This window comes from Piliocolobus tephrosceles, chromosome Y (genome assembly GCF_002776525.5).
Source record: "Piliocolobus tephrosceles isolate RC106 chromosome Y, ASM277652v3, whole genome shotgun sequence".
NCBI lineage: Eukaryota > Metazoa > Chordata > Mammalia > Primates > Cercopithecidae > Piliocolobus > Piliocolobus tephrosceles.
The window spans coordinates 6755804-6776596 of NC_045456.1; the positions used below are offsets into that span (position 1 = coordinate 6755804).

General features: G+C 44.5%; 1 protein-coding gene across 1 annotated transcript in view; it reads right to left on the reverse strand.

Moving 5' to 3' along the window:
* The window catches only part of SYAP1 (synapse associated protein 1), a 25521-nt gene extending 8904 nt beyond the window's left edge, over positions 1-16617 (reverse strand). Inside the window, exons 1-2 of the mRNA XM_026449807.2 lie at positions 16281-16617; positions 13035-13100 (exon numbers count right to left, since the gene is read on the reverse strand). Of these exons, the coding sequence (XP_026305592.1) occupies positions 13035-13100; positions 16281-16455 (241 nt within the window). The 5' untranslated portion in view covers positions 16456-16617. The remainder of the gene's footprint in view (positions 1-13034; positions 13101-16280) is intronic.
* Positions 16618-20793: the final 4176 nt, after the last annotated feature.

Sequence of the window (20793 nt, forward strand, 5' to 3'; positions counted from 1 at the left end):
TATTTATTTATTTTTTTTGAGACGGAGTCTTGCTCTGTCGCCCAGGCGGGAGTGCAGTGGCCGGATCTCAGCTCACTGCAAGCTCCGCCTCCTGGGTTTACGCCATTCTCCTGCCTCAGCCTCCTGAGTAGCTGGGACTACAGGCGCCCGCCACCTCGCCCGGCTAGTTTTTTGTTTTTTGAGACAGAGTCTTGCTCTGCCACCCAGGCTGGAGTGCAGTGGCCGGATCTCAGCTCACTACAAGCTCCGCCTCCCGGGTTTACGCCATTCTCCTGCCTCAGCCTCCCGAGTAGCTGGGACTACAGGCGCCCGCCTGGTCGCCCGGCTAAGTTTTTGTATTTTTAAGTAGAGACAGGGTTTCACCGTATTAGCCAGGATGGTCTCGATCTCCTGACCTCGTGATCCGCCTGTCTCGGCCTCCCAAAGTGCTGGGATTACAGGCTTGAGCCACCGCGCCCGGCCGGGAATTTTAAATAATAAATAGAACTATTGCTAAGCCCTAGTAGAAACAGAAATTTTTTTTTTTTTGAGATGAAGTCTCACTCTGTCACCCAGGCTGGAGTGCAGTGGCGTGATCTCAGATCTCAGTTCATTGCAACCTCCACCTCCCAGGTTTAAGTGGAAGCGGGTAGCTGGGATTACAGGCCCCGCCACCACACAAGGCTAATTTTTGTATTTTTAGCAGAGATGGGGTTTCACCATGTTGGCCAGGCTGGTCTCAAACTCCTGACCTCAGGTGATCCGCCTGCTTTGGCCTCCCAAAGTGCTGGGATTACAGGTGTGAGCCACCGAGCCTGGAATAGAAATCATTCTTACTAATAATGAGCAAATATGTAGAACAAGATTAAAAGTGGAACCCATAAAACTTCCAGTTTTTACAAAACAAAACCACAGAATTAGCTTTCTGGAAGACCTGAAAAGACATATGTGTCAAGGTTCTATTGTACTATCAGGGTTCATTTGTAGACATATATCATTTCAAAGTCCACATCCTACAGAATCCAGGCTGCCGAAAGAGACTTGAAGCAGGTCTTGAAGCTACACCTGCTGGGGGATACCCCCAGGCAACTGACGTCCTCCTCTCATGAGAAATAGCTGGTACATTAGGGCAGTCTTGTCTCTCTTACTTACACCTGTTGAAGGGGCAGGCAGGTGGAGAAGGTCCCATAAGAATGGCAAAGGGAGCTGTGCACACCAGATTCCATCCTCATTCTGTGGGTGTGTGGGTGGTATTACTTCCAGGAAACCAGCAGACTGTATAGGTGTGCCTGGGAGCCAGTAATATTATCACTCCATCTGAATGACCCTTCCACCAGCTTCCCATTTAACAGTCTACTTCCTCCCACTGTTGTCTGGTAGTATTTATCTGTCAACCCCAACAAAACACCCCTAGGACATACCACAGGAAGCTACTTGCTACTTATCTCTGCTCTAGTTCTCATCTTTCTCCTTCTTCCTAGTCTATAGTCATATGGTCACATGGAAATTCTTTACTACCTCCAAGGAGGCCTCCTTGGTTTGAAACGTTTTTGTCTGCCCTCTCTTTATCTGGCTAACTCTCCATATGCTGTGGGTCTCTACTTAAATATCACTTCTCCTTAGGAAATATTCCCTTGACGAGGATGGATGTCCTGAGATGTGTTCCCTCCATATATCCCGTGTTTTGAAGACTGTTGCCTGATCAACAATCTTCAAAACACTCTACCGATTACTTGGTGAATGTCTTCTCAGCCAGACTGAAAGCCCATGCTGAGCCCCATGAGTGCAGGGACCCAGGCTGTCTGATTCCCCACTGTATCCCCAGTGGATAACCAGTGACCAGTACGTACTTGTTGAATGGATGAATGGGGAATGATAGAACAAATGATGAGCTTGAGTGAAATCACTCATTTCTCTTTAGTTATGACTACTCTACTTGTACAGAGTGGTATGATAAAATGGGTAGACAGCCACACTAGTTTATAAAACTGTTGTGGGCCAGGTCTCACTAACGCAGGCCTTCATCACAACTGTTTCAGTACTGACTGAGTGGTTCAGTTAAATATTAAAAGCCAGTGACCTTATACAAATGCTGGAATGTAACAAAAGCTCACCAAGAGTTTTGCCTAGGCCTTTCCTGAACCTTAAAGCATGCCTAAATGATTTCACTACTGAAAATATATGAAAGAGTTCTAATTAGTTGGCTCACAGAAAAATAAGTGTTTAAATACTTTAACAGAAAAAAGGAAAGACTAGTCAAATGCTTTTTCAAGTTTATGTGACTTAAGTAAAATCTTCAATAAATAAGCTAGCTTTAAACATTGTTTGGACAAACGGAGGCAAGATGGCGCAGTTCCGGGTTCCTCACAGTCAACTTTCCCAGGCCCGGGAAAGACACGGGTCCACTGCGCAGGCGCAACCCGACCTCCGACGGAGAAGAACCGGAACCCGCCTAGCCACGCCTACCGCCCCGCCTATGTCCCGCCCACTGCCCCCCCACTTCCGGGCCCAGGACATAAAAGCCGCTCCCGGCAGGCGAGCAGTGCGAACTTCCTCGGCCCCTCCTTGTGCTCGGGACCCAGGAACCTTGCCCGAGAACGCTGGCGCGAACTTCCTCGGCCCCTCTTTGTCCTCGGGACCCAGGAACCTTGCCCGAGAACTCCGGCGCGAACTTCCTCGGCCCCTCCTTGTGTGCGGGACCCAGGAACCTCGCCTGAGAACGCCAGAGCGAACTTCCTCAGCCCCTCCTCCTACGCGGGACCTAGGAACCTCCTCCGAGAACCCCGGAGCGACTTCGTTGGCCTCCACTGCCAGAGACCGGTGAACCTCGCTCCCTCCTTCACATTGGCTTGTAAATAAAGTTTTTTTTGCCTTGCCTACTTGCCTTTTCTCTGGCATTTGCTCTGGGGGTAGCATTAAAGCAAATCAATTATTGGTAAAGTAATACTAGAAATGTCTTCAGAGTTGCCAGCATATGTTTTTGTTTGCATTTGTTGATCAAGCAATTTCATACTTATCTTTGCCAAATACTATAATGTGTCAAAATTTGGCATAGAGGCTACAAAATGATAACTCAGTCCAAAACAGAGTGATCTTTGCTTGTGTAATTTCTTTTTCTTTCTTATTTTTTTGACACGGAGTTTCGCTCTTGTCACCCAGGCTGGAGTGCAATGGCACAATCTCAGCTCACTGAAACCTCCGCTTCCTGAGTAGCTGGGATTACAGGTGTCCGCCACCATGCCCAGCTAATTTTTATATTTTTGGTGGACACAGGGTTTCACCATGTTGGCCAGGCTAGTCTTGAACTCCTGACCTCAGATGTTCTGCTCACCTCAGCCTCCCAGAGTGCTAGGATTACAGGTGTGAGTCACCATGCCTGGCTGCTTGTGTAATTTTTAATAAATAAAACATTGATATTGGTTTAATGAAGATAGCTACATCTTGAATTATTTAGTAAAATACCCTAACTTCTGATCTTGTGGCCTTAGGCAGTCTAGTTCACAGACATAAAGGAAGTTTGTTTTGGGAAAGGACGGTTATCATCTTTGTTTCAAAGCTAAACTATAAACTAAGTTAATGAACAAGAATAGCTTAGAGGTTAGAAGCAAGATGGAGTCAGTTACAGCAGATCACTTTCACTGTGTCAGTTGTAATTTTGCAATGGTGGTCTCATAACTTTCAATGATGACTACCACAGTTTTTATAAATAATCTAGGTAAATGATTAAAATAAATAAATAGATAAATGTAATGGGATAAATACTTCTAAACAAATGTCATAATTTTGAATCTAAAGTTAAATTAAACAACAAATATTTCATTATTTGGTATTTTCCAATAAAAATAGATTGTAGGAAAACATTCTTTCTAAACATTGTGTCCTTTTTAAAGGGTAACTAATTTTTGTCTAACTCAAAGCTTATTTAAAGGTTATATAAAAAACATGGTAAAAGAAACAAGGAAATAAGAGAGACAAAGAAAGTAATAAAAATAAAGAGAATTTAAAAGATTACTGGTAAAATATCTTCAAAATGTAAACATTTGGTCTAAATTATGTAGGTCAAATACTAGGTTTGCTAAATGCTTTGCGTCATAAACTGCTTCTTCGACTTAAACATTGTTCGATTTATTGTGGAGCATTAGATCCTAGATAAGGCCTGGAGACATGTGAAATCAGCCATGCCCCCTAGCTATGCAAAAAGGTATTAAAGAAAAGAGATTTTATATAAGAAAGGATCTGTATGGCAAATTCTTGTACTAAAGTAACTGGATGTTAAAAAAGAGGGATGTTTAGGATAAGTCAGAAAGTCAAGGCATGTCATAGCTTGTCTGTGTAAGTCATGAAAGAATTTATGAAAGGGAATTTATGCAACAAATATCGTATAATTTAAAGGTGATTAGGTCTCCTAAATGCTTTATAAAATGCCATTATGACTCCTAGCTGTACAACTTGCCTGCTTTACAGCTAGGTAAGGCCTGGGACACATGGAGTTAGATGCTGGAATAAGTCAGACCTTATCTGCACTTCTGTCTAGGTCTTAGGCTCCACACCTAGTACATAAAATCCCAAACTTACCAAGGTTTTCACCAAAAGTAAAGGTTGCTAAGAGTTAACAGTGTAACATGCATTTAAGACTACTGAAGAAATAGGTTTGTTTGTTTGTTTGCTTTTGTTTTTTTTTCTTTTTTTGAGATGGAGTTTCGCTCTTTCACCCAGGCTGGAGTGCAATGGTGTGATCTTGGCTCACGGCAACCTCTGCCTTCTGGTTTCAAGCAATTCTCCTGCCTCAGCCTCCCGAGTAACTGGGATTATAGGTGCCCGCCACCACGCCCAGTTAATTTTTGTATTTTTAGTAGAGACGGGGTTTTACCATGTTGGCCAGGGTGGTCTTGAACTCCTGACCTTGTGATCTGCCCACCTTGGCCTCCCAAAGTGCTGGGATTACAGGTGTGAGCCACTGTGCCTGGCCTGAAGAAACAGTTTTACATGGAAAAGTAAAATATGCTTTTGGTAAAAAGCATATATATATTTTTTTTGGTAAAAAGCATATTTACAAGGGAAGTAAAATATGCTTTTGGTAAAAAGATTATAAGGAGGCATGAAAATGTGGATTTTTGCCTAGATTAAAAGGTTAAAGGGCCGGGCGCGGTGGCTCAAGCCTGTAATCCCAGCACTTTGGGAGGCCGAGATGGGCGGATCATGAGGTCAGGAGATCGAGACCATCCTGGCTAACACGGTGAAACCCCGTCTCTACTAAAAATACAAAAACTAGCCGGGCGAGGTGGCGGGCGCCTGTAGTCCCAGCTACTCCGGAGGCTGAGGCAGGAGAATGGCATAAACCCGGGAGGTAGAGCTTGCAGTGAGCTGAGATCCGGCCACTGCACCCCAGTCCGGGCGACAGAGCGAGACTCCGCCTCAAAAAAAAAAAAAAAAAAAAGATTAAAGGATTGTTTTAAGTTGGATAAAATAAAGATGAAGGTTTAAGCAAGTTGTGGAAGATTGATTGTAAAGGAAATTCTGTGTGTAAACATACTGGCCAAAGTTAAAAGGGTATCATCCAGTTTTTCTGTAAATTGAATATTAAAATAAAAGCACATAGGCCAGGCGTGGTGGCTCACGCCTGTAATCCCAGCACTTTGGGAGGCTGAGGCGGGCAGATCAGGTCAGAAGTTCAAGACCAGCCTGGCCAACATGGTGAAACCCCGTCTCTACTAAAGATACAAAAATTAGCTGGACATGGTGGCACATGCCTGTAGTCCCAGCTACTTGGGAGGCTGAGACGGGAGCTTTGCTTGAACCCGGTAGGCAGAGGTTGCAGTGAGTCGAGATCACACCACTGCACTCCAGCCTGGGTGACAAAGCGAGACTCCGTCTCAAATAAAAAAAAAAAAAAAATCAATACAAGCAATAACATAAAAGCAAAACAGGTTTCTCTGAAAGCATTAACCTGCTCTTTAGGCCGGGCGCGGTGGCTCAAGCCTGTAATCCCAGCACTTTGGGAGGCCGAGACGGGCGGATCATGATGTCAGGAGATCGAGACCATCCTGGCTAACACGGTGAAACCCCGTCTCTACTAAAAAATACAAAAAACTAGCCAGGCGATTTGGTGGGCGCCTGTAGTCCCAGCTACTCGGGAGGCTGAGGCAGGAGAATGGCGTAAACCCAGGAGGCGGAGCTTGCAGTGAGCTGAGATCCGGCCACTGCACTCCAGCCTGGTCACGAGACTCCGTCTCAAAAAAAAAAAAAAAAAAAAAAAACCCTGCTCTTTAACGAAAATTATAATGGGTTATAAGAGGTCTATAAAAATCTTACCTTACGGTCAAACATTAAAATTGGGTCAATATGTCTATGAGGTTTTAATAAGAATTGGGTTTAACATTAATAGTACACTAACGTAAAGGTGAAATTTGGCTTATTTAGTACCAAAAACCATACAGGAAGCATTGCCAAATATAAAATGGGGTTTGGCTTTCCTTGGGCCATATATATATAAATATGTTATTGGTATGTGTTCCAAAATCATGTGAAACTCCTATAATTCTGATTTATCAGTGTATGTTATCAGTAATAATTATAATTATGTTAAATAATTGTGTGTCACAGAGGTAACAGATTTTCTTGTCAATTGTGTCTTTTTTTTTTTTGAGATAGATGCTCGCTCTGTTGCTCAGGCTAAAGTGCAGTGGTGCAATCTTGGCTCACTGCAACTTCCGCCTCCCGGGTTCAAGCAATTCTCCTGCCTCAGCCTCCCTAGTAGCTGGGATTAGAGGTGCACACCACCATACCCGGCTAAATTTTTGTAATTTTAGTAGAGACGGGGTTTCACTGTGTTGCCTGGGGTGGTCACGAACTCCTGAGCTCAGGCAATCCACACACCTCAGCCTCCCAAAGTGCTAGGATTACAGGCATGAGCCAACGTGCCCAGCCTCAATTGTGTCTTTAACTATCGCTACCCTAAAACTTTTTGCCATCTATAAACAACTGTTGTCTTGTTTTGGTCCTCTTTATTTAGTTTTGTTTTTTAGGTGGAGTCTCACTCTGTTGCCCAGGCTGGGGTGCAATGGCATGACCTTGGCTCCACCTCCCAGGTTTAAGTGATTCTCCTGCCTCAGCCTCCTGAGTAGCTGGGATTACAGGCACCTGCCATCATACCTAATTTTGTTTGTATTTTTGTAGAGATGGGGTTTCACCATGTTGGCCAGGCTGGTCTTGAACTCCTGACCTCAGGTGCTCTACCTGCCTTGGCCTCCCAAAGTGCTGGGATTACAGGCATGAGCCACTGTGCCCAGCCGTTTTGGTCCTCTTTAGAAGGTGATCCTACAATCAGCTATAAAGCTCTAACATGTGCTCTTGAATGCAGGTTTGTGATAATTTTGGAGACTGTGACATCAGAATAGAGGAAAAATGTTCAGGACTCCTGAAGAGCTAAAATGTTCATTAATATCAAGCAAGACAGGAATTAGCTGCATGAACTGAATAACAGACTGGAGTGAATTTTTTGACTTTTTGCTTAAAATATTGCTAATTCTTTGTTTTGGTTTTCAGAGTCAAGGAAACTTTTCTTTTGAACTACTGACAGCTTTTAACAATTTAGTATACTCTGATGAACAAAACGGGGAGCATATTTGTTTCCCTCTACCCGATTTTCTCCAGAATTTGGAAACTATTTGTGAGTATTCTTAATTATGGAAATACAGTTATTTGCATAAGTTCAATAAGAATCTGTTTTCATTTGTAACAGGACACAACTGGAAAAACTGGTTATTTTACCAAGGCTTTGACTGGAATGGTGTGTTTTCCTTTAATGACTCAAACTTGACTTACGGAGCCAAGAAAGCCCTTGGAAAACTGCCCTCATATTTTGTGTACATAGTCCCTGTACAGGGTTTCCGATCTATGGTAAGTAAAGAATGTCAGTTTCTGACAGGCCGGGAACCCCAAGTTATCTTGGAACCTCAAGAGGAGAGGAATTCACCCACATCATAGGTATTTGATGGTACAAATCCATGGCTGGGCTTGGCTTTAAAAAGGTCTTATCTTGCCGGGTACCGTGGCTCACTTCTGTAATCCCAACACTTTGGGAGGCTGAGGTGGGTGGATCACCTGAGGTCAGGAGTTCGAGACCAGCCTGACCAACATGGAGAAACCCTGTCTCTACTAAAAACACAAAATTAGCTGCGCATGGTGGCGTGTGCCTGTATTCTCAGCTACTTGGGAGGCTGAGACAGAAGAATCACTTGAGCCCAGGAGGCGGAGGTTGTGGTGAGCCGAGATCATGCCATTGCACTCTAGCCTGGGCAACAAGAGCAAAACTCTGTCTCAGAAAAAAAAACAAAAAAAGTCTTATCTCAGATTCCTTCTATGGAACAAAGTTTCATCAAAGCCTTTTTTTTAAAAAAAATTTTTAAAAATTACATTAAATAAAAAAATTTTATTTAAAAAAATAATTTTCCTTGCTGCACTTTATTTATGTATTTATTTATTTTTGAGACGGAGTCTCGCTCTGTCGCCCAGGCTGGAGTGCAGTGGGGCGATCTCGGCTCACTGCAAGCTCCACCTCCGGGGTTCACGCCATTCTCCTGCCTCAGCCTCCCGAGTAGCTGGGACTACAGGTGCCTGCCACTACGCCTGGCTAAGTTTTTGTATTTTTAGTAGAGACGGGGTTTCACCATGTTAGGCAGGATGGTCGCAATCTCCTGACCTCGTGCTCTGCCTGCCTCGGCCTCCCAAAGTGCCGGGATTACAGGCGTGAGCCACTGCGACCGGCCCCTTGCTGCACTTTATACAAATAAACTGGCCAAGTACAATAAAGCAAATTGGTCCTACCATGATTTGTCTTCTAATAAAAATAGGAAACTGGAGGAAGAAAAATTATGTTTCAAAAACTATTGTATACCTGTTAAATTCTAGTCTTGTCTGATGTTTTCCAGTTTTTATTATTTTCTACAGTTCGGATTAAATTCTAATTTTTCTGGCTACAGGTCTTCAAAGTAATGTTTTCAATTTTTCCTTTTCCTTTTCCCCCATTTTTCCTAATTGGAAATCACTGAAATCTAAGCTGTGCTTTCTTAAAGCCCTGTGAGCCGGGCGCGGTGGCTCAAGCCTGTAATCCCAGCACTTTGGGAGGCGGAGACGGGCGGATCACGAGGTCAGGAGATCGAGACCATCCTGGCTAACACGGTGAAACCCCGTCTCTACTAAAAAATACAAAAACTAGCCGGGCGAGGTGGCGGGCGCCTGTAGTCCCAGCTACTCGGGGAGGCTGAGGCAGGAGAATGGCGTGAACCCGGGAGGCGGAGCTTGCAGTGAGCTGAGATCCGGCCACAGTACTCCATCCCGGTCGACAGAGTGAGACTCTGCCTCAAAAAAAAAAAAAAAAAAAAAAAAAAAGCCCTGTGAACTGAAGACTAGACAACTTAAACTTCAGAAGAAAACAGCAGTAACCTATTTATATGTGTTGCTGTTGCATACTATTAAGTTTCAGCAGGTGCTGCCTCTAAGCCTCCGAAACAGAGAGTGCTACCGGGAACAAGTCATCCTCTTTTACTTCAGTGCTGCATTAGGTACCCCATAATGATGAGCCCCTCTAAGTAGGAAGTAGCCAGAAAGATTATGACGCCCCATCTCCCTACGATTCTCATGATAAATAAATATACAAGTGTGATAGAAATCATGCTCAAATTGACAGTAGGGACTGTGGCAGGCCAGGTGTCACTAACATAGGCTTCCATCACAACTGTTTCAGTACTTGCTGAGTGGTTCAGTTAAATATTAAAAGCCAGTGCCCTATACAAAGGCTGGGATGTAACAAAAGCCCAAGAATTTTGCCTAGGACTTTCCTGAACCCTAAAGCACGATTAAATAAGTTTTACTGGGAGTCCACAAACAACTTGATTGGGAGCCTGAAGGAACTCCCCAAATCTCCATGATTTAGCTGGAGACAAGATAAGGGTAATCACCTCAGCACTTGGACCCAGTTAGATTAAGTAAATTTACTGAGGCTCCAGAGGAAGGTCTTCAGGATTTAGACCTTAGTTATAGATTAAAAGAAGTTAATCACTTATGTCTTTAGGTGAATGCACACTTAACACGTAGACATATAGCTTAGAAGGTATATAAGCTCTGGAAAACTTTGTAATTTTGAGTTGGTCTGGTGATAATTTCCAGGTCTTCTCCCTGTAACCGGTTACAGAAATAAAAACTCTCTTCCTTCCCAGTTAATCTGCATCTTGTTATTGGGCCTCGAGAAATAGCAGCCCGACCCTCAGTTTGGTCCAGGAACAAAACCATGCTTTGCAGTCAGAGAAACAAATCTAAAGTTCCAAAAGAAGAGGGTTCTTTTGGAAATAAATTCCTTTCACCCTTTCCTCAGAAACATTTTGAATTCAAACAACGATTTTTATTCCAAGGGAGAACTGTCATTTAAAAACTGGTATTTTAGCATAATCATTTCATTCCTCAGTTAGGTTTTAATGACTCTGTGGGTAGAGTTTACTGAACACACTGAATTATTTGAGAAAGCACAGTTCTTGCCCTCAAGGAACGTCCATCTCTAAAGCAAAACAAATAAATAGAGAATCAAAGACAAAAAGAGGAACAAGATTCTTCATTAAGCAAATGTGGTAACATGGAGGGAGAACTGTCTCCAGAGAGTTATTAGAGTGGCCTGGGAGTGAGATGCAGAGCATGACAAGAGATTTTCAGGGAAGAAGCCCATAAAGACAAGAAGTGATTTATTAATTTTGCAAAGAGATCAGCTGACACCACATTAAAGACGGTTTTTATTTTGATTTTTATTTTTTATAGAGATGGGGTCTCACTATGTTGTCCAGGCTGGTCTCAAACTCCTGGGCTCAAGCAACCCACCTGCCTTGGCCTCCCAAAGTGTTAGGATGACAACCGTAAGCCACTGCACCTGGCCAAAGGCAGTTTTTATGAACTGGCTAGGGAAAAACTGAAACTAAGATAGGCGTTAACAGGAAGTAACAGGAGTACAATGTCCACTTCAGTCCATAAAGTGAGGGTCTGAAATGAAGCAGCGCCAAAGAAAAGGAAGTCAAATTCAAATGTATGTGAATACGACTTAGCGACCTTCTGGAAGGTGGGGGCCGATAGCTAACATTTAAAGTAGTTATTTTACCTTCATTTTAATTATGTCATTTTATTCTCATAACCTTCCTGGGACAAGGAGAAGGAATAATCTGCCCAGTCCAAAAAAAGGGAAGCCGAGGCTCATAGAGAAAAAACGACTTGTCCTATGTGATAGGGGCAGATCTTGCTTACTGCCCAGCCAGTAGCCCATCTCTTCTGCCTTGTCAAAACCACCCCAATTTTGATGGGTGCCCATGTGGCCAGCCCCAGAGAATGAATCTTGACAAGTCCACACCAACGAAGGTAATGGCACTGCCTTTGTCAGGATCTCTGCCAGATACTTGCTTTCTGAGAGTCCCGTGAAGCTTAGAAAGGCCATGTGACAGCTCCACCCCCAAGAAATTTAAGGGACACCTGCAAGGCGGCATCCAGAAAGATTTTCTTTCCTAATAAAAAGGGAGCTATGGGGAGAGTCCTCGTCCTCCCTTTTTACTGCAGTTGCTGTCTTGTGAGTCTAAAGGGACGAGCCTGGGGATGGAAACCAACTCACTGTGAAGGACAGGAAGCGTCGAAGAGATTGGTTTCCTGATCACATTGTTGAGCCATGGAACCGACCCTGGGACCTCCCTCCCACCCCCAAACTTCTTGGAGATTCTGCAGAAAAGCATTAACATGGCAGGCCTGAGAGTGCTATCCTTGGAAAGGTTGCTTTCAAGGTTGGCCACTGACTGGGTGTCCGGGAACTTAGATTTCAGGAGGGCTCCCACCATTTCTTAAACTGCTAAGAATGCCTCACTGTGGTTTATGCTGAACTCCTGCTTTCTTTGTGGGGGTCTGGAATTTGGATATGTGGCAAGCAGAGGGTACCTATGTGACCAGTCCCCAATAAAAGTCCTGGGCACTGAGTCTCTAATGAGCTTCCCTGGAAGACAGCATCTCACATGTGTTGTCACAACTTCTTGCTAAAGGAATTAAGCACATCCTGTGTGGCTCTACTGTGCTGGCTTACCCCTGGACTTCCAACCCATGTGCCTTTTTCCTTTCCTGATTTTACTCTTGTACTCTTTCACTGCAATACATCACGACCATGAATACAACTATATGCTGAGTCCCATAAGTCTTCCCAGCCAATCATCAAACCTGGGGATGGTTCTTGGGGACTCCCCCACACAAAAATAAAGGTCCTTTCATTAAGCTTCTGATCACTGGACTTTCTACAATTTGCAAATGATATAATAATAAAGACAGTAAGTAGTGTAGGGAACTCAAACACAGGCTATCTGCCTCTAAATCCCAAGCTCATGCTCCAATCCCATACTGCCTCAGGTCAGTTGAGCAAGTTGACAAGGGCTTGAAGAACTGAAAGGAATGGTAAGAATAAAGGAAAGTAGGAAGAGCTTCAAAGGTCAGAAAAAAACATAAATTTGTCAAAGTAAACACAGCACAAGGTAGAGTTTAAGGCCTGCAGCAAGAATAGGAAGAGAATAAGGACACAGTGGCAAAGTCTTAGGAAATTAATATTCTTATAAAGTAGTTGGCTAATTTTTCAAGGATATTATATTTCATACAATTTTAGAATTTCAGCATCTTAGTGTGGGAATGGACCTTCCTATCCAGGTAGCCCCACTTTCAGGGGTGGGGAGCACAGGACTTAGAAGGGCAGCTAGTAATTACCATTACTCATCTCTAATCAGAAAATTCTTCTCACTTCTCTAGTAATTTCTACCTCACAGCCTCAGGTCTATCCTCATAAGGAACATCTACGACTTCTTTTCTGCAAAAGATCTTTCAGATTTTCTGCAATGTCCCTAAGTTTCTTCTTCAAATTGAGATCCCCAATTCTAAAAAGTATTGTTCATAAGCCCTAGGATCCAAGCTATTGACTGTTTGCATTGTAAACCTGGGTGTGTTATCAGAACTCAATTAGATATTTCACTTCTGCATCAAAGCAGGTACATAGTTACCTCTGTACACTTTAGGAGTCCTCTTAGTTTGCAAGCTGGGCAGCTGGAACTTGAAATATACTTTCCCTACAAAAAAACAACCCAAGCAAGGAAATGAAAGTAGTAATAGAGGGAGGGGGAGGAGGAGGAGGAGGAGGAGGAGGAGGAGGAGGGGGAGGAGGAGGAAGTGGCCCTTTCCCCATTCCTAAGCATAGAGTAGTTTTAGGGACGGTTTAGAAAAAGCCAAAGATCACAAAGCTCATCTTTGGTCATCCTCTCACTGATGTAAACTGTGTGAATGATTCAGATATTTAACATTCTCAGAGGTACAGATTTTCTTTTTATTTATTTATTCTTTTTTTAGAAAGAGCAGAGGCAAAGCTCCAATTTGGTTGACTTAAACAAAAACCAACCAACCAACTTAAGGGCATAGGGCCTTGAGGGAGGTAGGGAGGAGCTCTAAAGTGAGTTCTCCTATAAATTGTTCCTTCCTTTGGAGACAGTGACAATAGGAGGTTGTAAGTTTATCAGGAGGGAAGGCCAAGAATCAGGAGACCAGGAGGTTTGGTTTTGAGTGAGGGAGTGGAATGCAGGCCTGGGTGCCCACCACTAACTGGTGAGTTGCCTAAATGTATAAATAGGTCACCAGGAACCAGGAAGTATTTAGTGTCCAGTCTTGAAGGTAGGCACTCAACAAATGTATGCAGAACAAATGGGGCTCCCAGGAGATTTTTTTTTTTTTTTGAGACGGAGTCTCGCTCTGTCGCCCAGGCTGGAGTGCAGTGGTGCGATCTCAGCTCACTGCAACCTCCGCCTCCCGGGTTCACACCATTCTCCTGCCTCAGCCTCCTGAGTAGCTGGGACTACAGGCGCCCGCCACCGCGCCTGGCTAATTTTTTGTATTTTTGGTAGAGACAGGGTTTCACCGTGATCTCGATCTCCTGACCTTGTGATCCGCCCGTGAGGCCTCCCAAAATGCTGGGATTACAGGTGTGAGCCACCACGCCCGGCCAATTCCAGTTTTCAAAACATAAATGGGTCTTCTTAAAGACAATATACTTCTTAGGATCAATGTGTAGAAGTAAAAAATATCTGATCATCTCTCTTGTCTCTCACAGTTTGTATATGAACTAGAACCTTCACGACTTTCTAAAATTGCATAAATTTCAGAAAGGAAAGAATTCTCATTTATTCTGAAGTTTTAAATTCACAATGTGTGTGTGTTTGTAGGTACTTCCATCTAACCTCAGCTTCCGTAAATATCAAAAGAGAATCTGGTGAGCAGAAAGATGGCAGCATTAGCTCCAAAGTACACATCCATATGAAAAATGCAGTTATTAAAAAATATTCAGAGGGGCCAGGCGCAGTGGCTCATGCCTGTAATCCCACCGCTTTGAGGTCAAGGTGGGTGAATCACTTGAGATCAGGACTTTGAGACCAGCCTGACCAACATGATGAAACCCTGACTCTATTAAAAATACAAAAAAAAAAAAAAAAAAAATTAGCCAGGTGTGGCAGCGTGTGCCTGTAGTCCCAGCTACTCAGGAGGCTGAGGAAGGAGAATTGCTTGAACCCAGGAGGTGGAGGTTGCAGTGAGCCAAGGCTGCAGTGAGATCGTGCCATTGCACTCCAGCCTGGGCGACAGAGCAAGACTATTCTCTCTGGGGGCCTTGGATTGAGACTATGTACTATCATGGTTTGAGATTACGTCTGTTTTCCCTGTGCTTTCATCCCACAGTAAACTTTTAAATGTTAGGGCCCAGCCTGCCCAACGTGATGAAACCCCATCTCTACTAAAAATACAAAAATTAGCTGGGTGTGGTGGTGCACGTAATCCAAGCTACTGGAGAGGATAAGGTAGGAAGATCACTTGAACCCCGGAGGCGGAGGTTGCAGTGAGCCAAGATCGTGCCACTGCACTCTAGCCTGAGCAAAAGAGTGAGACCCTGTCTCCAGAAAAACTGTTAGGCCCTGTCTCACTCAAATATGTGTTTATCTACTCTCAGGATGCTCTCCTCCCACACCCTCATCTTTTAGTAGATTCTTCAAATGCTTGCTGAACTTAATATCTACCTTTGTTGCAGTTCTCTCACTTGTAGTGCTGGGCTGCCTTAGGGCTTAACTCCTCAAAGATGCTTTTTTGTTTTGTTTTGTTTTTTAAGATGGAGTCTTGCTCTGTCACCCAGGCTGGAGTGCAGTGGTGCGATTTCAGCTCACTGCAACCTCCACCTCCCCGGTTCAAGCGATTCTCCTGCCTCAGCCTCCTGAGTAGCTGGGATTACCGGTGCCCGCCACCACGCCAGGCTATTTTCTGTATTTTTAGTAGAGACGGGGTTACACCATGTGGGCCAGGCTGGTCTCGAACTGCTGACCTCATGATCCGCCCACCTCAGCCTCTCAAAGTGCTGGGATTACAGACGTGAGCCACCGCACTTGGCCTCGAAGATGCTTTCTCTGATCACTGAAGCCCAATACGGTCTCTCCGTAAATGAGAATTACTACAGCATGTGTTTACTTCACGTCTATTATTACTCGTCCCCCAACCCCTGTAGGCTGTAAACTCAGAAAGAGCATGGGCTTTTAAATTAGGCAGATCGAAGCTCAAATTCCATTTCTACCACTCACTATCAGTATAACTTTGGCCCAATAGCTCTGGGCTTGTTCCCCTAACTCACTGGGGGTGTTTAACAGATGAAACGGGATATCTTTCATAAAACATCTAGTACTGCAACTTGCGTATAGCAGACAGTGGCATTTTCTCTCCCTCAAGGAAAAAGGTCCCACTGTACCTAAAAAGCAGATGACCAGGGGCAGGCATTCAGTAATTGTCAGTTTACTTCAGACAACACATTCTGACCTAAGGGCAAAAAAACATTTTTTCAACCAATTCAAGCTCGCCAACGATCCCGATCTGGGGGGTGAAGGTGAAGGTTTTCAAATTGAACAAAAAAGATTCCTTGTCAAACCCGAAGACGCTGGGTCACACTGCTTGGCTGCATACCAGATTCCAATGTCTGCAAACTTTGTAGACTTGTCACCAGGAACTTCAGGGACAGGACCTGACTGCTAGACGAAGCTGTGGCCTTGTTCAGATCATCACCAATCTCTCCCGACCCGGAGAGGACTGACCGACAGACACATCTTCCTCCCCTGCCTCTCACCTCGGCCCCCTCATCCCACGGCCAGTCGGGCCCGCGCCCCAGGGTCGTCCCAGAGGAGGAACGCGCCCCCCCCCGCTTCCCGGTCCCAGAGCCAGGGGAGACTCACTGCCGAAGTCTTTGGCCTGGTGGAGGAGCTCCTGGTCTCCCGCTTGCTGCAGCTCCTCCTCCGCGGACTCAGCCACCGTCTCGGATGGCTGCTCGGGTGGAGCGTCTGCATTGGGCTGCCCACCGCCTGTCGCCGGCTGCTGCAAGCCCAGCCAACTGCTCAAGCCCCGGAACATCCCGTCCGCGGGGCCGCCGCCGCGGTCCGGATCCCCAGAGACCGGAGCGAGGACTGGTTGCCTGACTCCAGTCTGCACGACTCTCACGGAGATGTCCGGAAGTCGGAGGAAAACTGGAGTCGCCTGCAGCCCCGCCTCTATGACAACTCCGCCGCGGCTGCGCAAGCGTCACTTCCGTCCAAAGGCTCCGCCCCTGGTGACGTCAGTTGTGACAACTGTTTTGTGCTTGTGGATAGGGGACAAAGAGCTTTCCCAGCGTAGCCCCGCCTTGCCTTTTTCCTCATTCGCCGGCTTTGTAGGTGACTGACCTAGTAGGCGTGTCGACGGTGTCTTTGTCGTAGTCCTAGCCAGTTTCATTTTAAGATTGCCTCTAAGCAGCTTGGCTGGTGACTTAGCCTCGCCTTTTCAGGTCCCGCAGGGCTGGGTTCCCGCGGAATTGGATGTCTTTAGCCTCTTCCTGAGCCCAATTGAAAACTAACCCAAAGCTGCCAAGCCCAACTAACAGAGAATAAGAGGACAGAATAAGGTATTAAACACCACAATGGGATGCTGTCAGCAGAATCTAGACTATGAGAAGCCACGGGACAGACAACCTTGTTTCTTCAAATAAACAGCAAGGAAGAGGGGGATGTGGTGGGGAACCTATAGATTAAAAAAGACTTAAGAGATGTAACCCATGGCCCCTTGTGCATTTTATTAGGACCCTAATTCAGCAAACGCATTGAAAAAACTAGTATGATACTTATTATAAGAACTGGAAATTTGGACACTGGGTAGTTGATAAAATGGAGGAATTGTGAAATCAAAAAATTTTAATTGTGGTAAAATACACAAAATTTACCATCTTAATATGATTTATCATCTTAACCATTTCTAAGTGTACAATTCAGTACTGTTAAGTACATTCACGTTGTTGTGAAATCAATATTCAGAACTCTTCATCTTGCAATTAAAAGAATGAAAAATAGGCCGGGCACAGTGACTCACGCCTGTAATCCCAGCACTTTGGGAGGCCGAGGCGGGCGGATCACAAGATCATGAGTTCGAGACCATCGTGCCTAACACGGTGAAACCCCGTCTCTACTAAAAATACAAAAAAAATTAGCCAGGCATGGTGGCAGGTGCCTGTAGTCAGCTACTCGGGAAGCTGAGGCAGGAGAATGGCGTGAACCCGGGAGGCGGAGCTTGCAGTGAGCCGAGATCAAGCCATTGCACTCCAGCCTGGGTGATAGAGCGAGACTCCGTCTCACAAAAAAAAGAAAAAAAAAGAATGAAAAATAGAAAGAACTTCATCTTGCAAAACTGCAACTACCTATTAAACAACTCCCCATTCCTGTCCTTGTCATCCCCCTTCTACCCCCGTTCTACTTCTTGTCTCTGTGGGTCTGACTAGATACCTTAATATAAGTGGAATCATTCAATATTTGTCTGTGACTGGCTTCTTTCACTTAGTATAATGTGCTCAAGGCTGTGTCAATTTCTTTGTAAGACTGAATAGTATTCCCTTGTACGTATACACCACGTTTTGTTTATCCATCGCGCATATTGAGATTTTACCAAAGAAATGATACCATATCTGGGCCAGGCGCGGTGGCTCACACCTGTAATCCCAGCGCTTTGGGAGGCCGAGACGGATGGATCACCTGAGGTTAGGAGCTTGAGACTAGCCTGACCAACATGGTGGAACCCCCTCTCTACTAAAAATACAAAAAGTTAGCCAGGTGTGGTGGCGGGTGCCTGTAATCCCAGCTACTCGGGAGACTGAGGCAGGAGAATCACTTGAACTCAGGAGGCAGAGGTTGCAGTGAACTGAGATCCTGCTGTTGCACTCCAGCCTGGGCGACAAGAGCAAAACTCCGTAAAAAAAAAAAAAAAAAAAAAAAAAAAGAAATGATACCATGTCTGGAATTTGCTTCAAATTAATACAGAATGGGGGTGGGGGGAAATGGGTAGGGATATAGATGAAACAAGCCTGACCATGGGTTGAAGCTGGGTAATTAAACATTTGTCTTTTCTATATTTTTAACTTTTCCCACAATAACATGTAAAACTAACAAAAAACTAGTGATGTGAATAACTACCGCTTCAGAGCAGGGAGTTCATGGACACATTTCCCAAGCACAGTCTCCAGTCATTAGTTGTGGAAGGACATCCATGATTCCTTGGTCCCCAGCTATTTTGAGAAGAGTAGGACGATTCCAGTGACCTGAGGGAGTACATGAGGAATTGATTACAACTCTGATTTCCCTTCTGTCCAGTTTTCCAGCCTGACTTATATTTACATTTTATTCAGGTCCAGGATTTTAGATTATCAAGCCCAACCTGTTTTTTCTTTCCCCCAAACAGCTTTGTTGAGATTTAAACAATTCACCTGTCTAAAGTGTACAATTCAATGGTATATATTTTTGGTATATTACACTATTAATATTTTAAATTGTAGTAAACATAACTTTTTTTAGTGTATAGTTCAGTGACATTAATGACATTCCAGCCTGTTTTTAGAGTCCAAGTATTGATTCAGCTTTGAAGTCAGGAGATGTCTTAGGATCAATGCCTTTCTAGGCTTTATTAAGTCAGTGAGAACCTGAAAGTGATTGAGACTTTCCGGAATAGGATATTTGCTTCAAGTATGATTGAACAGAGCCTGGAATTTGAGTGAGAAGCCTAGGATGGGCTTCTAATTCCATCATCTAGTAGGTGAATAAACTTGACTATTTTTTTTTTTTTTTTTTTCTGAGACGGAGTCTCGCTCTGTCTTGCCCAGGCTAAAGTGCAGTGGCACAATCTCGGCTCACTGTATTGTCTGCCTCCTGGGTTCAAGCGATTCTCCTGCCTCAGCCTCCCAAATAGCTGGAATTACAGGCGCCTGCCATCACACCTGGCTAATGTTGTGTTTTTAGTAGAGACGGGGTTTCACCATGTTGGCCAGGCTGGTCTTGAACTCCTGATCTCAGGTGATCCATCCACCTCGGTCTCCCAAAGTGCTGGGATTACAGGAGTGAGCCACCGTGCCCAGCCTAAACTTGACGTTTTACTTGTCTTTTTGCCCTTCACGTTTCCTCACTAGCAAAAGAAGCATAGTGCTGGTCCTTCCCATAGCAGAGGTGGGGCCCAGTCCTTTCAGCCTTACTCTGCTTTATCTTAAGGTACACTCAAAATCGTGGTGAACACTGTGGTCACCAAGGGATAGACAGTTTTACAACTGTTCTGAAAGGTAGAATTCTTAAAAATAAGAGATTAGGCTGGGCACAATGGCTCATGCCTATAATCCCAGCACTTTGTGAGGCCAAGGTAGGAGGATTGCTTGAATCTAGGAGTTTGAGACCAGCCTAGGCAACATAACGAGACCCTGTCTATACAAAAAATAAAAAATGAGCTGGGTGTAGTGTCTTGCACCTGTCGTCTCAGCTACTTGGGAGGCTGAGGCAGGGGGATTGCTTGAGCGTGGGAGCTGGAGGCTGCAATGAGCTGTGATCATGCCACTGCACTCCAGCCTGGGTGATAGAGTGAGACCCTGACTCAAAAAATAGAAAAAAAAAAAAGATTACAAAAGAAGAACATAAGCAATCAACTTAATGATGGGCTTCATTTTCATTTAAAAAAAAAAAATCATCTGGCCAGGCACGGTGGCTCATGCCTGTAATACCAGAACTTTGGAAGGCTGAGGCGGGTGGATCACCTGAGGTCAGGAGTTCAAGACCAGCCTGGCCAACATGGTAAAACCCTGTCTCTACTAAAAATACAAAAATTAGCCAGGCGTGGTGGTGGGCACCTGTAATCCCAGCTACTCGGGAGGCTGAGGCAGGAGAATCACTTGAACCCGGGAGGTGGAGGTTGCAGTGAGCCGAGATTGTGCCATTGCCCTCCAGCCTGGGCAACAAGAATGAAACCCCATTTAAAAAAAAAAAAAAAAGTCATCTTGTGCGGATTCAGCAAAAGGTTATGCTGGTGGTGGGCCATGAACTGACACTTGTTGAATGAGGATACATCCTTATCCCATACAATTCAGTCAATCCGCACCCTGTTATCAAATTTGTTTTCCAGCTCGTTGTTTTTCCTATTTGAGATTAATAATACAATAGTTATTATACTGAGCCCTTTGTATATACAGGCTATCTTTATCCATTAGCCTCATAAATGAATAGAATAGGACAATTAGATCAGGCCTCACATCCTGTGGTGGAGTCTGGCTGTGCATTGATGTCCTGGCTTTGCCACTCATATTAACTAATGTACCCTTGGTCAAGACATTTCACATCTCTGAACCTCAGGTCCCTCATTCTAAAAAGGGGATCATAACAACTGTCCTGGTTGTAAAAAGATAATGAAAGACGGAAC